The following is a 20,382-nucleotide window of genomic DNA, read 5'->3' as shown; positions in this document are numbered from 1 at the left end:
CCCCACTGACTTCTTGAGTTAGAAGATGCAAAGAGAAAACCAAACAATAGCAGACTGACAGAAGCTCAGGTGGGAACTAAGAACATCTCTTGAAATATAATGTGGCCTAATGGATATGGTGCTGCTAATTTGTCTTGTACCAAGTACTCAGTGTAATTGAACTGCCTTTCTGAGAACTAAGATAAAAATTACAGTTAAACGTGTGATGAAAAAAAATGGTCTTGCATGTCTTCCCTCACAGGACTCAGGATATTTTAATATCAAACTGGCTTTAACACACTTGGAGTCAGCTTGGACAACTGTTTTTGCAGGTGAGACCAAGCCTGTGTGTGCATGTCCACACCTGGGGTAGGAGGAATAAAAGCGAACATTTGTGCTGTTGTCAATAGTCTTTGCTTAATCTGCTCCTCCTAGCAATTATTTGTTACCTATTTAACCTCTGTATGACTTTTCTCCTTTACTCTTACTTCCATTTATATTTCAACTTACTCCCAAGTATAATAAAGAATAGACTTGAATATTCAAATCATTTAAGTTTGTTGGATAATCTCTTCCAACACAAAATAGAAGCACCATGTTACTGAGAATCGTAAGCACCAAATCCCTTTTACTACAATTTCCTGCATTCTGTCATGCTTATTTGTGTTTCAGAAACAAGCTCTGCGCGCCGGGGGGGTGGGGGGGGGGTTCGGGGGTGGTGGAGGAGATCACAACCTCAGACAGTCTGCTGTGTTCAGGGTCATGCCTGTGGCATAATTAGGAGGAACATTCGACCTGGCCCCTGGGCAGGCTGTGCCCTGCTTGGCTTGGCTTGTGAATGCAGCAGGGGTGAGCCCCGTCCTGACTGTTGCTGAATCAGAGGGACAGGGGCGAAGGCCCAGAGGCCTTCGTTGGCACATGATTTGGGTTTCGTTTTTCAACAAGACTTTGAATACGGTGATTCCACTTTCTGTATTTCACAGCAGGATACGCATGGCGAAGTCCCGATGGTGTCAAGGAGCAGTCAAGCCAGGAGGTGATATGGAAAACCGATCTGAACGTGAAGAAGGCAATGCGAGATGCACTGGAAGACTGTGGGGAAGGATCAGGGGAGTGGTTCACTTTGAAAGAAGGAAGAAAAGGAGGAAGAGAAGGTGGCAGAGATGCAGCAGAAGAGGCCAAGAGAGGAGGACAAGGTGGCACAAGAAGGGGAGGAGAGAGAACTTAATCTGCTCAAGTTCCAGACTGGGCAAGGGTTTTTCTTTCAGGAAGTTTACAGACATTCCAGATTCAAATCTGAAGTGATTTTGCCTAAGGAGAAACTCTCACTACCCGCCAAAAACATGGCATCTGAACAGGGAAGGTGATGGCAAGATTGGGCAGGTGCTGTGGAGAAGACCTCTGCTGGACGTCGTGCCTCCTTAGCTCTGGAATCACAGGATCTGCAAGAGCATCTACCTGCGCCCACCAGCACGTTCCGCCGGCCTCCCTCCCCCAACCCACCTGGCCACTCCAGGACCCCTCGCACCCTGGCTCTTTGTTGCAGGCTGACATCTGCCCCACCAGAATCAACTGTCAGCGCCTTGCACGTGAATGAGGGAAGCGGTGTAACCTGGGGTTCCATCCCTTCCCGGGTCCCTTCCAGCTTTCGCCTAGCTCCGGAGCATCCACCCATCTGAGGTCCAGGGCGTGCGTTCCCAAGGATGCTCGGCCCTCTCCCAACCCGCGGCCTCCTCCCCTCTCTCCCGCGGCTGCCGCTGCTGCCGCGAAAACCAGGAGAAGTGGAATAAGCGCCGCGAAGCGCCGCTCTCGCGGCGGCACTGGGCATGCTCCGCACCCGGGGCCGGTTTCGGCGGCGGGGCGGACGCTCCCTCACTAGCCGGGCGCCCGGGCCGGCCGCCGAGGCTTAGGTGGAGGCTGAGGCTGCCGCGTGCCGCGGGAGGAGCCTCGCCTTCGGCGGCGGCGGCGGCGGCACAGGTGGCGCGGGCCGCGCGCGGGGCGCAGCTCGGGAGCGCTCGGCGCCGGGCGCCGCGGCGGCCCCAGGCTCGCGCCCGCGGCGACAGCCGGCCGAGCGGAGCGGCGGGCGCGGCGGCTGCTCTCTCAGCCCGGCCGGCTGGCGGCGGCGCCCGGAGCCCCGAGGAGCCCGCAGGAGCCCGTGGAGCCCGCGGAGCCGGGCAGGGGGCGCTGCGCTCGCCGAGCTCGGAGGGGCCGCCGGGCCGGGCGCTGCGCACTCGCGTCGGGAGCCGCCTCTCGCCCGCGGCGCTCGCCCCTGCCGCCCGCCAGCATCCCTTGTCCCGCGGCCGCGCTCAGACAACAAAAGCGGAAGATGCTGCAGTTGGGCAAGGTCAGGACCTTGCCCTGAAGCCGGGCGGCGCCGCGCACGCCTCTTCCCGGACTGAGGAGCTGTCGCCGGCGGCGGGTGCATGTTTGCGAGGAAGCCGCCGGGCGCCGCGCCTTTGGGTGAGTTGCGGGGCTGGGCGGCCGGGGCCGGGCGCAGCCTTCTCCCGGCGCCGTCCTCCTCCTCCTGCCGCCGGTGGGGGTGGTCCTGGGCTCCCGGCCGGCGGGCGGCGGCGGCGGAGGCTGCGGGGGTTCTGCCTGCCTCCGGGAGGACCGCGATCGCGCCAGGTCCCCCTCCGAAGCCGCTGTGCCTGGAAGGGGGTCCGGGGTTAGTGCCTTTCTTGGAGCGGTTACCAAGTGGCTGCCCTGCGTGCTCCCCCTCCCTGCCACCCATCTCCCCGGGAGGAAGCGTATTTAGGGCAACACCGACAATGCTGCTCCCCGCCACCCTGAGAACATACTCGGTGCATTCATGACGTCCCTAATATACGGGAGGAGACGGGGTGGGGGTGGGGAGGACTTCCCTCCAGTCTTTTGCCCTTATGTTCAATGTCATTACGATGTTTGGCTAGAACAAAATGGAAAGACTTAGTCATATGCGTCCATGGCCGTGTCTTCAGGCTCCCGCGGCTTGCCAGACCCAGAGCCCCCTTGGTCTATATTTAGCGGCTTCCGAGCAAGCCTTTGCAGCCGGCTTCACAGGTTTCGGGGGCTTCTGCGTGCTGACAATAGACAGCCAGGCTCCGGAAAGCGCCGCCTGAAAGCCAGGTTTGGAAGGCTGTGCGTGTGTATGGGAGATAAGCGATGCGAAATTGGGTGATCCGTAATTAATGGCTGAAAGCGAAGCTGCTTTTTTCTTTTTTCCCCGACCCTCATCTTATTCTGGTGTGTAGTGTGTTTTCTTCGATTGCCACTCGGCAGGTTTGAGCCAGCCTCCCTGGTGTGTGTGGTAGGAAAACAGACTTGGGAATTTTTGGGGGGTGTGTGTGTGTGTGTGTGTGTGTGTGTGTCACAAAGAACAGTTACTTCCAAAATGCCCAAAGTTGTATTTTGCTGTAACCATGGGGGTATGAAGGGTGTGGGAGATGAGAGAGAGGGGCAGGTTGTGGTTCCAAGGTGTTTTTTTTTTTCTTTTCTTGTGTGCCTCATTTGAGCTGATCTGATTCGCCTTAGCTCTAGAAGGTGTTCTTAAGATGTATTTTTACTGTGCTCAAGCAAATATGTTGATTTAGAAAACAGAGAATGTTGTAAGCATAGTATTAGGCCTGACAGGTGTAAATTTTCACTTTTAAGAACTATGTGACCAATATTTAAGAGGCTTGGGATTTTCTGCAGTGACTTCCATGAAAACAAGGAGGTGCTGAAACTCCCTAGGAGTTATCTCATTGTGCATACTTCAGGGGCAGAAGCTACCGAGGGGAGTCCAGCTGGTCTCTGCTGCTGGTCATTCACCTACATAATGACAAGGCTTCCGGGCTGCACCACTTCTAAAATCGCATGGAGAAGTGTTTGCTGTGACTCATATCAAGTTATGGCGGTGAACCTGTGCATTATTTTGGAGATTTGTGCTACGAGAAGTGTGACATATAGGGGCGAGTATCCTCAAATATAAACTAGATGCTTTAAACTGCCCTCAGATGTCTTTTATTAGCATATGGTTGCCATACGCAGAATGTTCCTACTGTTGTTGGGGAAAAATGTTAAATGGTATCGTTACTGATCTGTGGGTTACAAGGGCTCAGGGCTTGAAGGAAGATGATTACATTCGGAGTTAAGTGTTGGAATTTGGGAGGCCTTTGATTATACTAATCACAAGTCAGTGTTGCAGAAGGACTGGCAAGGTCTATACGGCTCAAGTTAATTGAATACTGTGATTAGTTTTTAGCAATATTGCTTTAGTTTCACCTTATTCACATTCAGGGAACTTTCCGAGAGCACTTTGAACACACCGTTGTGCCCATTGCATTGTTTTAATATAAAATTTCTTTCAAAAAGAAGCAATAGATTGAAGTAGCATACATGTCTCGTTTCCTTTTGTTTTTTCCTTTTGAGTCTAGTGTTTCAGCCTTAAACATGATTCTTAAAGGACTAGTTGATATTGCTCTGTGCCTGTGTGTGTACCCAGAGCGGCCGATGGGCATGAGAAAAACTACATGTACTGTATATGTGGGTTTTATGTTATATTGTGGATTGAAAATATTACCTGATTGGCAATTGTAATAAGTACGTGAGGTTATTGCCCTAATAAAATTGTCATAGTCTTGCGGAAAGGAGTTATTTAATTTGGTGTATGTTTGTGTAGTTGTATAACCCAATCATTATAGATGTCACTAATGTTTTCATTGTTTGTAATAAAAGTCATACACTGTCAAATTACAGTATTTCTATCCACTTTACATCTTTCACAATAGAATATAAGCCAATTCTTTCTCCCAGTGAAGTTGTTCATCAGAGACAAAAATGAAATTCAAATACTAGTTTGCAAATGTAATTTATAGTTTTGTTAAATAATTTCTAAGGGTAATATTGCTTTCATAATGGTTTCTAAAATTAAAAATGAAGTTATAATCTCAAATATAATATTACTTTGGCATTTAGTTGAATATGCAGTGTATTTACTGAAAATGTTACAGAACTTGCTCTTTTCTGTTTTGCCTTATCAGACTTCTTTTTTGTGTGGTATACATTTGTGTGGACTTGTCGAAGGGGTTTTCAGAGGGGTTTTCATCAGGTTGTCTTTAAGAAAACATTAAAATTACATTTGAAATAATTTATTGTAATTTGTCCATAGGGTCAGTACACTATGTATAGACCAGTGTATACAGCTGTAACAAGCCAATTGAATTAAAATAGAAACTGTTACATTTTGAACTTCCAATGTTTTCTTCTTTATGATTAGCCACAGAAAATGGGAACACCCATTTTTGTTTTTTCTCTGTGTGAACATTATTTTCACTTCTTAGAGGGAAGTCCTTGATGGCTAGTCTCACTCTTCCTAACAGAGTTTTTATTTTTAAAAGACTTAACATAGTTGGGAGTACTTAAACTTGGATGGCATAATTCAGACAATGAACAAAAACAAAGCATGGACTGCTAGTCATTTTCAAGTCCACTACTTCAGCTGAAGGTGTGGTTCTTTGCTGGCTGATTTGCAAGTTGGAAATACACTGCCAAGCCAAATTCATTGTTGGCTTCCATGATGGTTTTCCTCATTCATCTTCTGAAGGTGTTCTCCTGTCCACAGTACTTTCATAGCCTTCTGGTGTGTGAAAAGTTAATTTGAGTGGGAACAGTTCATGATACTTGTTGCTAGCTTCAAGTTATCTGATTATATGCCAAAGCAACAGCTTTTTATATTGATATAAAATATTAAACATGTCATCAATAAATAGTTTCTATCACATTGTCTGCCAATCCAGCCTACTGATTAACAAACTGCCTGGTTGGGTTTAATGAACTCAGTTATAGTCACAAACAGTACCTCCAACACAGGGAACTCACAGAAATATTTTATCATACTGTGCTTTTTAGTCCATTAAATGTTAAGACTCATAACAAAAATCTGCAGTTATGACACCTCCAGTTGTTTATCTTTTGCTCACATAGCAGTTAAGTGCAATTCCAAACTCTGAATCATGGTTAATTGATTTGTAGGAAGTGTCTTAGCTATGTCAGGATATCGAAGTACCTGTATCAATTAGTTTTTGACAAATTGGAAATAATGACTAAGTAAGTGAAACAATGCTTCCTAGAATCTTTCTATCTTAGATAAATATTCACCTGTCTCTCTTGGCACATTACTTGCAAAATGAATTCCATATATTGAAACTTATTTTATTGGGTTCTTATATATTATATATTACAATATTTTGTAATAAAGTTACACACACATACACAAACACGTTATATGTCAGAGCCCAACTATTTCTCTAGAAATATGTTTGTGATCTGAAATGACAATTATTGGAAAAATAAGTTTCCCTGGTGTAATGCTGTTTTGCATTCTGCTTCTGGTGGGTACAGAGATGTGGAGAGAGCACTAGCTTTTGGTGGATTCCAGCCCTGTCTCTTCTTAGCTGTGTATCCCTCACCATTTATGTGATCCTCAGTTGTTAACTCAGTTTCTTCAGCTGTAAAATGGGTACTATAAGACAGAATATCTTAAAAAATTTCTTTGAGGATAAAGTAAGTAAAAGCATGGATAAGTGGCTTTGTACATTACAAAATTTATGTAAACACAAGAAATCAATATATACATATTAAGACAGGTACTAATGTTTTATATATATCTAATTAAATAGGTTATCTCGGTTACCATCCTCTCTAACAAAGGATATTAAATGGCTGTAATTTCCCTACCACAATCCCTATTGTAATATTGCTTCATTGTGCAGATTTGCTTATAAAATATGCTAAACTTTCTGTTCTGAAACATATCAGCCTTTTATATATTAAAGTATATAGCAGTTAAGCTAAAGGAGAAGTAAATTATATCTCCCAACACCATTATTATAAAAGATTCTAATAGAGTAGAAATTACAAAACTTTGATATTCTTTATTAGTGTTATATTAGTCACCTGATTAAGATCAAATTTTCTACAAAGATTAATGTTGTACAAAGACTATCATAGACAGTTTAATAAGCATCGCTCTCTGTGAGGTCAGATATTACACATCCGCTCTGTTTAGAACCACCAAGCATGCATCTCATCATCATGTCATTATGACAAAGAAAAAAGAAACCTTAAACAGCTAAATGTATTACATAAAGGGAAGACCCCCTCCCCAATTAAAATCAAGTCCTTGAAGAGAAATAAAAAGTGTGTGAATTGGTACCTCTTTGAAAATAGATGGTCATTTTCGCTTTTGTTTCACTCTTAAGAGCTTCAGTGAAGACAAAAAAGTGCCCAGCTCTTCCAGGTTTGAAGATGACCAGCTCCTTGGGATGATCAAACCCAGAAGGGCTTCATTTAGAACTGTGATCTTCAGCAACATAATTTTTAGGATAATCACGATTTGATGTATCTTGGAATTTGTTTCAGAACGTGGGCTGTATAATGGGGGACAAATTTATCTTCAGTCAGAAAAACATTTTTACAATAAATGTGGTTATTTGTATTCAAATTTATGTGTTGTTGTGGGAACTGCCAATTATAAGTTACCAGAGCAAAATACATGTTATGATAAAAGACTTTACTGGGTTTTTCTGTTTTTTTTGGATCAAAGTAAGCAGGTGAGCCAATTATATTTGGTTAAATACATATATGTAACGTTTCTACAAGTTTTGAATGATACAGAAATGTTACTAAATAGGATGTTTACTTTATAACACTAGATGATGGGGGAACAATTAATTGGATCATTGATATTAGAAAATACACTTCTCTTGCCTAGGTAAAGGCCAGAGAAGTGTATTAGTAACATTTTTGGTTTAACAGATGTGATTATCACAACTGTCATTAGAAATTTTGTCCAGTAGATATGTATAAAGAAAACTGGATTTTGTGCATGTTTTATGCAGTTCTTTCTTTTGGTTTAGAAACCTCCTTATAATGTACAAATGCTTTATTGTATTATCTCTTTGCATTTAAATATGCAATTACATAAACCACAGAAAGGCATATAGTTACTTTAAGAATTACAAAATGTGCAGGAATGTGGGTTGTTGGTGTCTTTAAGGAATCAAATAAATATCAAGCTCTCCTCCTTCCCACTCCCCATCTCAGCATGTTGGGATATTGGAAGGGAAAAAGATAAATAATTGGCTGCCATGGGCAAAAATATCAGTTGTGATTAGACATAGCTTGGTGTGGCAGTTGAATGACATCCCAGGTCCTCCGCCTTCTTTCCCTCCTCCCTCCCCACAGGGACAGAGCTTTTTCTGAGCTGGCAGAGCCAAGCCTTGCTCTCTGCAGGGAGGATGATCTCCAGAGGAAGAGAGAAGAAGCAAGGCAAGCTGCTTCTTTATTCTTCAGAGGCAGAGAAAGTGAAAAGCTGGAGAGAGGCCAGCAGTGTTACATTAATTAAGTTCCCTTTGCCTGAAAGGAAATATCAGAATAGAGAAGAAGTGTTCCCCATTGGCATGGTTTATGAAGAATTCCAGTTGATAGAATTCTGGATATAGTAGCTTTCACAGTTCTTTGCTTGGTAGTTGAGCTCTTTAAATATTTCATGGTATTTTGACACTACATCAAGAGTTATCAAGGTAGTGTCTAATGCCCTGGTTGATTTATAGCAACTATGGTCCATGAAATTCAGCAGATTTATGTATAGCCAACTTTAAAATAACTTACCCTTGGCGTTCTTCCCCTATTTCTCATGTTATTCTTTAACTGCCAATAATTGGATCGCTTTGTAAGTGGTGAGAATTAGACATAAAAAAGACAATGTCAAAATCCGACTTCCCTAACCATATATAAGTGATCTAGGCTAGCTATTATCCACAGCTTTTTCTACCTCAGTATAAATAATTAGATTTTGGTGGCTGTTTGATGTTTCGCAATTAATAGGAGAAATCATGGACACAGTAAAGAAAGAAGAGAAAGATTGCTTTTCTAAATAGATACAATGTTGTATTTAACTCTAAGCATGACTACTCAACCTAAAAATGCTCACTTTTTAAAACAAATTTTATTCTCTATCACATATTTTATCTGGACTTTCAAATAATCAGACTAATACAGCAGTCATTACCTTCAACAGTATAGAATAATGTAATTTCCAGAAAGAGCAACCTCTTTGGTAGCTCCAAATGTAAAAGAGCCACAGTTCAATCTCTCATCTCTAACACAGTCTTCACTGGTGTGGAGCATTGTTCTTGGGGTCATGGAGAAACTGAATAAGGAAGAAGAAGAATCCTCCAGAAAGACAGAGAGGTGTTATATAAAAAGTCTCAGAGATAGTACAAATTGTCTCATTAACCCAGGACATGGAAGGTTGATGCAGGAAGGCTGGGGCTTGTAGCATCTGGATCAGATTATTTGTGTTGCTTAACTCAGGTTGAAAAAGAGTAATGTTAAATTCATAGCAGGTGCATAGATATATTATGGCACCTCTAGCCAAAGAAATATGCAATTATGAATTATAGTTTCAGAGTAGCTAATTATATGAGAACTATTCATAATACTAAAGCTAAGAAGATAAGGCAAATAACTATGTTGAATGTGATACCCAGCACACATACCCACTCACAAATGTGAGAACACAGTGTTTATGTCAGGGTTTCAAGAGTTTTGTTCTTTATATATTACTTTTCCACTAAATATATCATAGTTTAATATATATATTACATTATGCAGAAGAAAAGCATGCCTTTCCATTCTTGAAAAGAATAGTATATTTTGGGGTGAAGTTCATTAATTAGCTGAATGCATGACTTAAAGTTAACAAAGGCCATTCATCATGGAATGTAGATTACACAGATTTTGATCAGCCATACTTATGTTTTCTCTCCTTTAAATTTGAGATTTGTTTGTTTTCAAAAGTAATGCATGCTCATTGAAAATTCAAAAATACAGAAATGATTAAAAGAAGTTAAAATTTGTGCATGGTTGCAAGCCCCAGAAATGACCATATTTTTAGCAGAAATGTCAAGCTATACACATTTTTAAATTTAGAATAAATTGCTCATATTCTGTTTAGTTATCTATTAACATCTCACGTAATTAGTATTTATTTTTAGTGTCTGTTTTCCATACCTTTATGTAACATTATTTACTTACATCACTCTGTTTTTGGAGATTGATGACATTTTCATTTTTGGTAGTTATATTTAATGCTGTAATTAAGATCCTAATAACTAAATAGTCGTCATCAGGTTATTTACTCTAGATTACTTCCTAGAACTGGATGTTTTCAAGGTTGTTGATATATGTTGTTCATTTGTCTTCCAGGAAGATTATACAATTTATATTTCTCTCAGCAAGGCAGGAGTGTGCCAATTTTCCCATGATTTCAACAACACTGGGTGTTGTAATGAGAAAAATAAAACTTCTAATTACATAGGGGAAATATTGTGTTTTTCTCTAATTCATTTGCTTCTTTATTAATATTCCTGAGATTAAATATTTTCTAATTTTTTTGGTGTCTGCGTCTAATTTTTTTGTGAATTATCTTTTTATATCTTATACACATTTCTCAATTTATTTTCCTTTTTTAAAATTGATTTATATTGTTTGTCTATAGTAATTATGTCACTCTGTCATGTCTTAACAGTTTATGTATCATTTTATTGGTTCTTATTTTGGGAGCATAATTCTAAAGCGTGAAGTTAAACTTACTTGTCTTACAGGAGTTCTTTTTTAAGGAAACATTTTACTGCTTGCTGATTTCGTGTGTCTCAGTAGTAAATACAGCAGTGGAGCAAATGGTTGAGAAAATAGCTTCAAAGTTGCACCCCAACTGACTGAGTTCATATCCCAACTTCATCATTTTCTAAGTGAGTGGATATTTTACTACTAAGTGTCATAACACAGGGGAAACAATAATTCCTGTGTCTTCAGGTTGTTATGATGGTGAATTAAGAGACCATGGACTGAAAATACATAGCATAGTATGTGGTATATTCACTATTACAACACACATTAGCTCTTTCTACTGTGAAATAATACAGATGCCAGATGCTTTTCTGTAATTCTGGCGTTTGCTTTTCCCACGTGAAGCATAATTACGCACCTGCACAGACTCCAGGACCACTGTGTTTAGGCAAGGTGTTTGTGGCAGTCTGGGGCTCACAGGTGCAGTGCTTTGTGTGTGGTTCTGGCACTTCACAGTGTGTTCTTCAGGGATGTTTCATTTCTCAAGTTCAAGTTCATTGGGAAGAGTCAGGACACTGTTTTTAGGTAAACACATGATTTTCTACTGTCTCCCCGTGTTCTCAGGCACACACTCCTTCTCTCTGGTCACATAGGACCATGCTTCTCCCCAGCCCCACCCCATACTGGTAATCTATCTTTTAAAATAATTGCTCCACAAATCGTAGGATAGTAGTAGACATGTAACAAACACTTAGTTCATCATTTGGGGCAAAAATGGTTTCTGAATCAAGGTTTCTTTGCTTGCTTTGGGTTGCTTTTGGGTACAGACACTGCAGCACCCTGGAGGGACCACTGCCTTAGGATGCCGAGTTCTGGGATCTAAATCATGCTTGGCACTTGCCTTCTCTTGTGACTTTACATCTTTGCCTATTTTGTCATTTGTTCATTGGGATAAAAACTCACAGGGCTTTGTGGAATGTGCTGTGATAATTTAGGTGAAAATGCTTTGGGAAGCTTAATCATAATAAACATGTAAGTATAAAATATATTCTCTGGAACTTTTGATGCACTTCAAAAATACAGTAATCGTGGGGGGTAAGAGTTAGAGTCAAAAGATTTTCTTGCCTATAAAACTAAATCTCAGTTTCATTACTAATATGTTTATAAAATTCTCACTTCCATAATGGTTGTAAAGATATTGCTACATTTCATGCTATTGGGTATTGCCTAAAGGAATAATTCTCCTTTATCCATCCGTAGAAGTAATTCTTGTTATTTCTTCGTACCACTTCAAATATTGTAAGTTATACAAAATTGGCCCAAAAAGTTTCTTGTATTTTTTCCTTGTGGTGCAGATATTTGCTGCTTAAAGTTGGGAGTGGAATGAAGCCCTATTGTCCTTCAAGAGTGAAGTCTGTAGAAATGTCTCCAGAATATTATTTTCTCTCTTGGTGGGCTGCCGAGTCTGGCACCTGTGAGGCTTTATCAGAAGTTCTAGAAGTGTGAACCATAGTTGGCTTCCATTTTTTGAGATGTTTCCTTAAATACTTTGAACAAAATTGCACAGAATTCTTACCACTCTAACTGTAGTCTGCCAATAGGAAGAAATCATGTGTAAGTTACAGAAATCTAATTCTCGATTCCCAAAACTTTCGAAGGAACTAAAGAAGTCAAGTTAAACATTCCTCAATAAGTATGTTACTTAGTGAGTTACAAAGTTTTAGGTACTTGAGAGGGGATGCTAATCTTCGTTTTGCTGACTGCCTATAGGAATTTCAGATATGATCTCCTTATAAATCAAAAGTCTTCTTTCAGCAGTTTAGCATGGGTTGTGTGATAAATTGTATAGTGACACCATATTTCCTGTTGCAGCAGTTGAGGGGATCCATGGGGTGTACTTAGCTTGTACTTAGCCTGTGGACCTAGGACAGAAGCAGAGTGTGAGAGGATAGAGCCAAGATGATGGCTGGAGGAAATTAACGTTCAGGCAGCATCCTTCTTCCTCTGCAAATGTAGGCGATGGATGTGGAAGGCTGAGGATGTTTTCATGAGCTAGGAGCTGGGAGTTTGGTAATACTTGGTAAGTGCAGGAATTTCAAGAAGTGGAAAGGTGCAAGGTAGCTTAAACTAGTTTTAGAAACAGAACTATTATAATGGGCGAGTCCACTGTTTATTGATTTATGCATTCATTCAACAAACTGGACAAATTTAATTTTAAAAGAAGCAAGAAGTTATAATTAGTAGTTAGCAGCAAGCTCTGGATGTATATACCTCCAGAGCTAGATAATCTGTCCCCCTCTGAATGGTTTAGTCATTTATTTTTCTAGTTGAAGGGTAGCTATTTCTATCCTTTTCAAACATGGATTTCCAACTGAGATGGCTGCACAGCCTTAATTCCATCACATCTCTGAAATCCTTCCCTTTCTCCATGTGCTGATTCTCTTAAAGTGCATTAATTGCTACTAGGATTTAAGATCTTTCAGTAGTAAACATAAATACTTTATGTTCACATAGTAATAATTTGAGTTTATATGGCTTCCTTGTGTCCTGATAAATCGTGCGTTTTACAATAGTGCAGCTAGACCTACAGAATGGCAGGCGGTGCAGAGCCGCAAGTGGGAGAGCTGGTGACAGGGCTGGATAAAGTGCTGTCTTAAGTTGAACAGAGTGTGGGAGGAAATATAAGCAAAGTTATTCCGTAGAATTTTATAGCATGTTAGTCTTTACAAGTGCTTTCTCATATTTTATCTCTTGAAAGGGAGGATAAGAATTTTGAAAGCAATGTAACAGATTTTTGGACCAGTAGTAGATTTCGTCGTGTTCACTGATTCTTGGAATATCCTTAGGTGATATTCATCTGATTTTAAATATACATGCTGTTCCTTACAGTTATTTATCATTTTAGCTAATTGAGATGTGGTAGGCTGGGATTTGGTGGCTATGTGAGTTTTTTTTTTTTTTTTTTTTTTTTTTTTTTTTTTTTTAGCTCTGGCCCAAAGAAGGTGCTATCTAATTCCAAAGAGTTTTTTTCTCTTTTTTTTTGCAGTTTCTCTGAAGATCTTTGATGCTTACACAACTGTCCATTGCCTTTCCTTTTTCTTTTTATTCTTTAGAGCAAATTGCTTTGTGGATTATGAGGGAAAATATTTCTTCTGTGCTGTAGCTTATTAATTTTCAATATGTGTACCCAGGACTTATGTTAAATAGTTACTTCTACTACAGAAGTGATTTCAGTTTTTCTGCTGAATAGTTTTCATATTAGTAGAGCATTGTTACTTACATGTTTACTGTCAGCATAGCTTTGAAGATAGATATTTGTGGTCATTCGGAGAAATGTAGGACTGTTCGTACATTGATTAGAAGGCATCGAGAAGACAAATAAGGTAGGCTAGTCATCCCAGTATCAGCACGTGGTGCTATCCTTTTTGCATGAAACCATTGGCATGTGGAAAAGTTCACCATCATCAACAAGCTAAGCTGCATGTGCATACTGGGCTTAAAAATATAGACACAATGTAAGGTGTCAGGTTTTGTGATGTGCAGATGTGTGATGTTATAGAGAATATTATGATGTCAGAAGAATTTGTGAAGCTGTTCATGAATCACCAGCAGAAGATGGTAGAACGTTTTGACAACAGATTCACAGACTGTGCTGTAGCACTGAGTAGATAATTGAGTACCACACTGAAGGGCATAAATATTTCCTAAGGGCATAAATATTTCCAAATTTAATAATATACTATATTCCCTTTCATCTCAGAAGTTCAGAAAAACTTGTCCAATGTCAAGTGATGGTGCATCCTGGCTTTGGAAGGATTCCACCAAATTTTTCCAAGACTGTCATAGTTGGCTCAGGCTGCCCTAAATTGTGTGGCTTAAACAACATTTTTTTCTCACAGTTTTAGAGGCTGGAATGTCTAAAATGAAGATGCTGGCAGATTTGATTCCAGGTGAGGGCTCTCCTCCTGACTTGCAGATGGCCGCCTTCCTGCTCTTTGCTCACATGGCCTTTCGTAGATCTCTCATCTGTCTTCTTAGAAAGCTGCTGATCCCTTCGTGAGGGCCCCATCCTCATCACCTAATCTAACACTAATTACCTTCCAAAGGTCTCATTTCCAAATGCCATCACATCAGGGGCTAGGGCTTCATCATATTACTTGGGTGGTAGGTGAGGAGAAGACGCAAACATTCAATCTATAACAGAGACCGCAGGATGAAACCAGCAAGGTACCCAGTGTCAAGGAAGGCCAATCTCTGGTGGCAGATTTTGGAACTTTGGTATTGAATTATTCCCTAAATGAATGATAATTCCTGATGGATAATATGAAGCTCTTTGAGCTATTTTATTAATAAGTGATTATTCAGCTCACTTTAAGTGTTTTGCTTTGATTTATAAAATTCAGAATGTGATACATAGAACAATATGGTATATAGAGTACCTAGACCCACATGTCTATATTTATTAACATATGGCATTCCAGAGTTCCTTTTTAAGTGTATTTTTCAAAATTGCATGGATGCTTCTCATCTTGGTTGAACCTCCCACTTCTTGTCACCTTCAGTGTTAAGAGGCTGATCCAGCTGTCTCATTGCTCACCAGGGTTTCTGCAGCAGGCTCCTGGCTGGCCACCCCACTGTGAGCTCATCATTCCTACAGCCATCCTAGGGCTCCTTCTAATTCACTCACATCTTGCCTTAGCTTATAACTGTAGCGGTGATAACCAGCAAAAGGTCCAGCTTCTTTCTATTTTATCTTATCTCCCCTCTCTGTCCCTGGGTTTATTAGGCTGCAGCCACTTTGGCCGCCTGTCTCTGCTGATCATCCTGCGAAAGCAAGTGTTTCTGTCCTAAACAGTTACCCTGTTTTATCTTTTTCATAACATATGAGTGATAGAAATCATCTCATTTATTTGTTGGTTTACAGGTTTGTTTCCATGTCTCCTTCCATTAGACTGCAACCTCCTTGAAGGTTGATCATTAAAATGACTTTAAAATTGATCATTTACTGATATAGTACACATAGGAACTCACAAGCATTAATGCATACCTGGCATCTAAGTAGCTGCCTTATGAAGGATAAAATTTTAATATATGATCATCAAGTCATATCATAGATGTTGAAATGAGAAGACAAGACAGAAGACAGATAGTCCATCTGAAGGGATGTGAGAGATCAATATAAAGATGAGTTTGTAAGAGCTGCCTGCCTTTCCATGTGCAGGTGTAATATAGTGCTTTTTGCCTCTCTGGTCAGCTGCCATGGATGTCCTGGCATCCTCAGAGAGAGCAGGTTGTCTTTCAAAGGCAGGTTATCTCATGATAAATACAGCTATGGCAGGTTTTTGTGGCAGGAGGATGTGTTAAATATATGAGAATATACTTTTGGTTCATGATTTAATATGAACCAATATAGAACCAAGAAATAGAACTGTACCAAGTTTAAGTTTTCAGGGACCAGTAATCAGCATCTCAGAAAAAGTAGTGGACTGTGAACTGCAGGAAAAAGTTGATTCTGATGGGAACTTTCAGGCTACTTTTTCAAGATATTATAATGAGAAAGTATAGATGAATAATGGCAAAATTGGAAGTACACAACATATATAATTATCAAAGTAGATTTATTTTCCCAAAGTGAATTTATGTTTTTCATTATCTTTAAATTGAAGGTACTGTCTATGACTTGGAATATTGTCAACTAAAAGAAAAGTAGAATATTTTAAAAGACTATAAAATATTCAGATGCTAATTTTGGCATGACCTTGAGTGATAAAGGTTGAAAACATTGTGATGTCCTTTATAAAGAAGAAATTTTAATGTGTTTGAGATATGGAGTTTTAAAAGTTGCAGTGTAATAAAATGTTAGAAGTGAATTCTTGTGACTTCAAGAGTGGTATTTTAGTAATTCCATGTTTACTTTTATTTCATCTCATATAAGAAATGTCTATCTGAGCATTTATATTAATATAAAATGAAGTATTGCTTTTATAAACTTTAGTATTTCTTGTTTGGACTCCACTATCATGAAATCCCCTGCTTATTTAAATTAGCTGTGCCTTTAGTGAATTATGTCTTTGAAATATAAACCTGCACACAGAAATGCTTGAAGTTATCAAATGTGTCATTAGACTGGGGAGGTTCCTTTGGCCTAACAAGAGTATTTTAAGGTAGTTGCCCTTTGATGTTTACATTGTGGCTACCCACTCAAACACTAATTTAGAATGAGTTGTTTCTCTCTTGGAGCATTGAATTGGCTACATAGTTGTGCATCTTTAGTGTTTGAATCTGCTCTAAATTATGTCTTAAAATCATTAACTCAGTTTAGTCTTAGAGAGACATTTGAAGATTTGTAACTGAAAATGTGTTACCTGTGGTGTGTCTGGGTGTAGATCATCTCAGGGCTCGGTGGAAGGTGGCATTCTGGCCTCTTCTCCCTATCTTCAGCTGCATGGTTGACATTCTGCATGCTGTCTAGTTATTCCAGCTTTTGGCTTTGAGTCTTACAGAAAGAAGGAAAAGGGGCCTTCATCTGATTATTTACCAAGGTTGGTGCATGCCGTGAAAAGGTTTCTATTTAAGAGTCATTCTAGGGGCTGGGCACGGTGGCTCACATCTATAATTCCAGCACTTTGGGAAGCTGAGGCGGGCAGATCATGAGATCAGGAGTTCAGGACCAGCCTGGCCAAGGTGGTGAAACCCTGTCTCTATTAAAAATAGAAAAATTAGCTGGGCATGGTGGTACGTGCCTGCAATCCCAGTTAACTCGGGAGATTGAGGCAGGAGAATTGCTTGAACTGGGACTGGGAGGCGGAGGTTGCAGTGAGCTGAGATTGCGCCATCTCACTCCAGCCTGGGTGACAGAGTGAGATTCCATCTAAAAAAAAAAAAAAGGAGTCATTCTGGGAACTTGAAAAATACACAACCAGGCCAACATTGCTGTGTTGCAAGTAGTAGGTGGGAGGATCATGTGAGATTTCTGACAGGTAACCATGTTTGATCTATAAAAATAACTATTTAATTATTTTCATTCTCCTCAATGGAGGAGCTGATTAATAAGTGAAAAATTACATGTATTCCTTTCTTCCCCCTGAAATTCTTCATTTGGTGGCTTGACAAATAAGAGATTGGAATTCTCTTGTGTTTTCAAATACTAAGGGAGATGTGCCAACTCTTAGGTCATGGGGGAAACCATTGATTGGATTAAGGTTGGCAAGGCTGGAAAGAATTAGCTTAAGTCCCTGAGCAATTTAAAGAACTGTGGGCTAGTACGTTGGCCCTGGGGAATGGGGTGCACGCAGTCACTCTCTGCCACAGGGAAATATTCTTATCTTCGTCAACCATTCTACCTTTCCTGAGTCTTTTAGCCTACCCATAAGGTTGTAACTTTGGCCTTTAAGCTACAGTAGGTTTAATTAAAGGACAGATGTAATGTTCTAATATTTACAATATTCTATTTTCTAAGTTTCAACAACTTTTTTTTGCACTTTGAAATGTCATATGATTATTCTAAATGAGGTTATAATTAATTTAAGAATGCCATTCATTTATAAAATTGAAGCCCTCAAGTCTTGTCCAAATGTTTACTTCAGATTGAATATGCTGGTAATACCAGGTTGAAAACATTAAAATATAATTTAGCATCCAAGGATATGAGTAAGCAATTCATAAAAAGTGTCAATTAAAAAAATCTACTTTATACATACCTTGATACAATGTGTTGAAAATAGTACTTTACTTTTGTGGCTTCCTCCCCAAAGCCCATAACCTCAGTCTAATCATGTGGAAGACATTCATTCTACAGAATGCCTGACCAGTATGCCTCAAAACTGTCAAGGGCATCAAAAACAAGGATAGTCTGAGAAACTGAGAACCAAGAGGAATTCAAGGAGACATGATGACTAAATGTGGTGTGGCATTTTGGATGGGGCCCTGGAACGGTAAAAGAACATTAGGGAAAATTACATAAATCTGAATTAAGTATGAACTTTAGTTAATAATAATGTATCAATACTGGTCATTAATTATAACAAATGTGCCATACTAATCTAAGATGCTTATAATAGGAGAAATTAGGTCCTAAAAGATAAAATTTATTTATTTTTTACAACCTAATTTTTAACACTAGAAGTTTTTTTTTTTTTTTTTTTGCTTGCTCAAAGTTTTTAAAGACCTCTGTATGTAAAGGGAACGATGTTTTTGTTTGATTTTAGTGGGTTTAGACTATGTCCTAATATTTTAGAATTATTATTCAAATTGATTTCTAATTAAATAGCAAATCAGCCTAAAATATTTTTATCAGTTATGTCATGGATTTTTGGCAAAGGTGAGGGGAAGGAGAATAAGTACTCAAAATTATTTTTAAAAAGCAGTAGAATAGGCCAGCTGCGGTGGCTCCTGCCTGTAATCCCAGCACTTTGGGAGGCCGAGGCAGGTGGATCACAAGGTCAGGAGATCAAGACCATTCTGGCTAACATGGTGAAACCCCGTGTCTTCTAAAAACAGCCTATCTCTCCTTTTAGATCTATTAATATTTGCTTTATATAAGTGGGCACTTTGGTGTTGAGTGCATATATATTTACAATTATTGTATCCTCTTGCTGAATTGACCCAAAGATCGTTATATAAGGATCTTGTTAGTCTCTTTTTTATAGTTTTTGACTTAAAGTGTATTCTCTTTGATATAAATGTAGCTACTTCTGCTCTTTTGTGGTTTCCATTTGCATGGAAAACCTGAACAGACCAGTAACAAGTAATGAGATTAAATCAGTAATAGAAAGTCTCCCAAAACAGAAAAGTTCAGGATTGGATGACTTCATGGCTGAATTCAAACTTTTAAAAAACAAATACCAATTCTTTTTAAACTAGTCCAAAAAATTGAAGGGGAAGGAATTTTTCCAGTCTCATTCTATGAAGTCAGCATTACTTGGATACCAAAACCAGACAAGGAAACAACAACAAAAAATAAAACTACCGGCCATTATCTCTGATGAACATAGATATAAAAATCCTCAACAGAATACTAGCATACTGAATTCAGAAGCACATCCAAAAGTGCTTTTATACACCATGATTAAGTGAGATTTATCCCAAAATGCAAAGATGGGTTAACATATGCAAATCATTAATCACATCACATCAACGGAATGGACAAAACACTATATGATTATCTCAATAGATGAAGAAAAACATTTTGATAAAACTCAACATACTTCATGATAAAAACTTTCAACAAATTAGTTATAGAAGGAACGTGCCTCAAAACAATAAAGGCCGTATGTGACAAACGCACAGCTAACATCATAGCTAATGGGTTAAAGTTAAAAGCCTTTATTTAATATCTGGAGTAAGAGAAGGATACCCACTTTCTCTACTTTTTTTCAAGATAGTACTGATACTTCTACCCAGAGTGAATAGACAAGAGAAAAAAATAAAGTGCATCCAAATTGGAAAGGAGGAAGTCAGATTATCCACTGTTTGCAGACAACATGATCTTACATTTAGAAAAATTTAGACACCACCAAAAAGGTACCAAAATAGATATATAGAGCAATGGAATGGAACAGAGGCCTCAGAAATAACGCCACAAATCTACAACCATCTGATCTTCGACAAACCTGACAAAAACAAGCAAAGGGGAAAGGGTTCCCTATTTAATAAATGGTGTTCAGAAAACTGGCTAGCCATACGTAGGAAACTGAAACTGGACCCCTTCCTTATACCTCATACAAAAATTAACTCAAGATGGATTAAAGACTGAAATGTAGGACCTAAAACCATAAAAACCCTAGAAGAAAACCTAGGCAATACCATTGA

The 20,382-nt window shown here is 39.5% G+C and overlaps 1 protein-coding gene across 2 annotated transcripts in view; it reads left to right on the top strand.

Annotated features, from left to right (window-relative positions):
• Positions 1 to 1,812: 1,812 nt before the first annotated feature.
• Positions 1,813 to 20,382, top strand: part of CTNND2 (catenin delta 2) — a 948,689-nt gene continuing 930,119 nt past the window's right edge. The window contains exon 1 of one of the 2 annotated variants that reach the window (XM_054488747.1): positions 1,813 to 2,439. In XM_054488747.1, coding sequence (XP_054344722.1) covers positions 2,403 to 2,439 — 37 coding nt within the window. In that variant the 5' untranslated portion in view covers positions 1,813 to 2,402. The remainder of the gene's footprint in view (positions 2,440 to 20,382) is intronic. The other variant, XM_054488746.2, reaches the window with a different exon arrangement.

This window comes from Pongo pygmaeus, chromosome 4 (genome assembly GCF_028885625.2).
Source record: "Pongo pygmaeus isolate AG05252 chromosome 4, NHGRI_mPonPyg2-v2.0_pri, whole genome shotgun sequence".
Classification (NCBI taxonomy): domain Eukaryota; kingdom Metazoa; phylum Chordata; class Mammalia; order Primates; family Hominidae; genus Pongo; species Pongo pygmaeus.
This window is presented reverse-complemented; position numbering and strand designations above follow the sequence as displayed.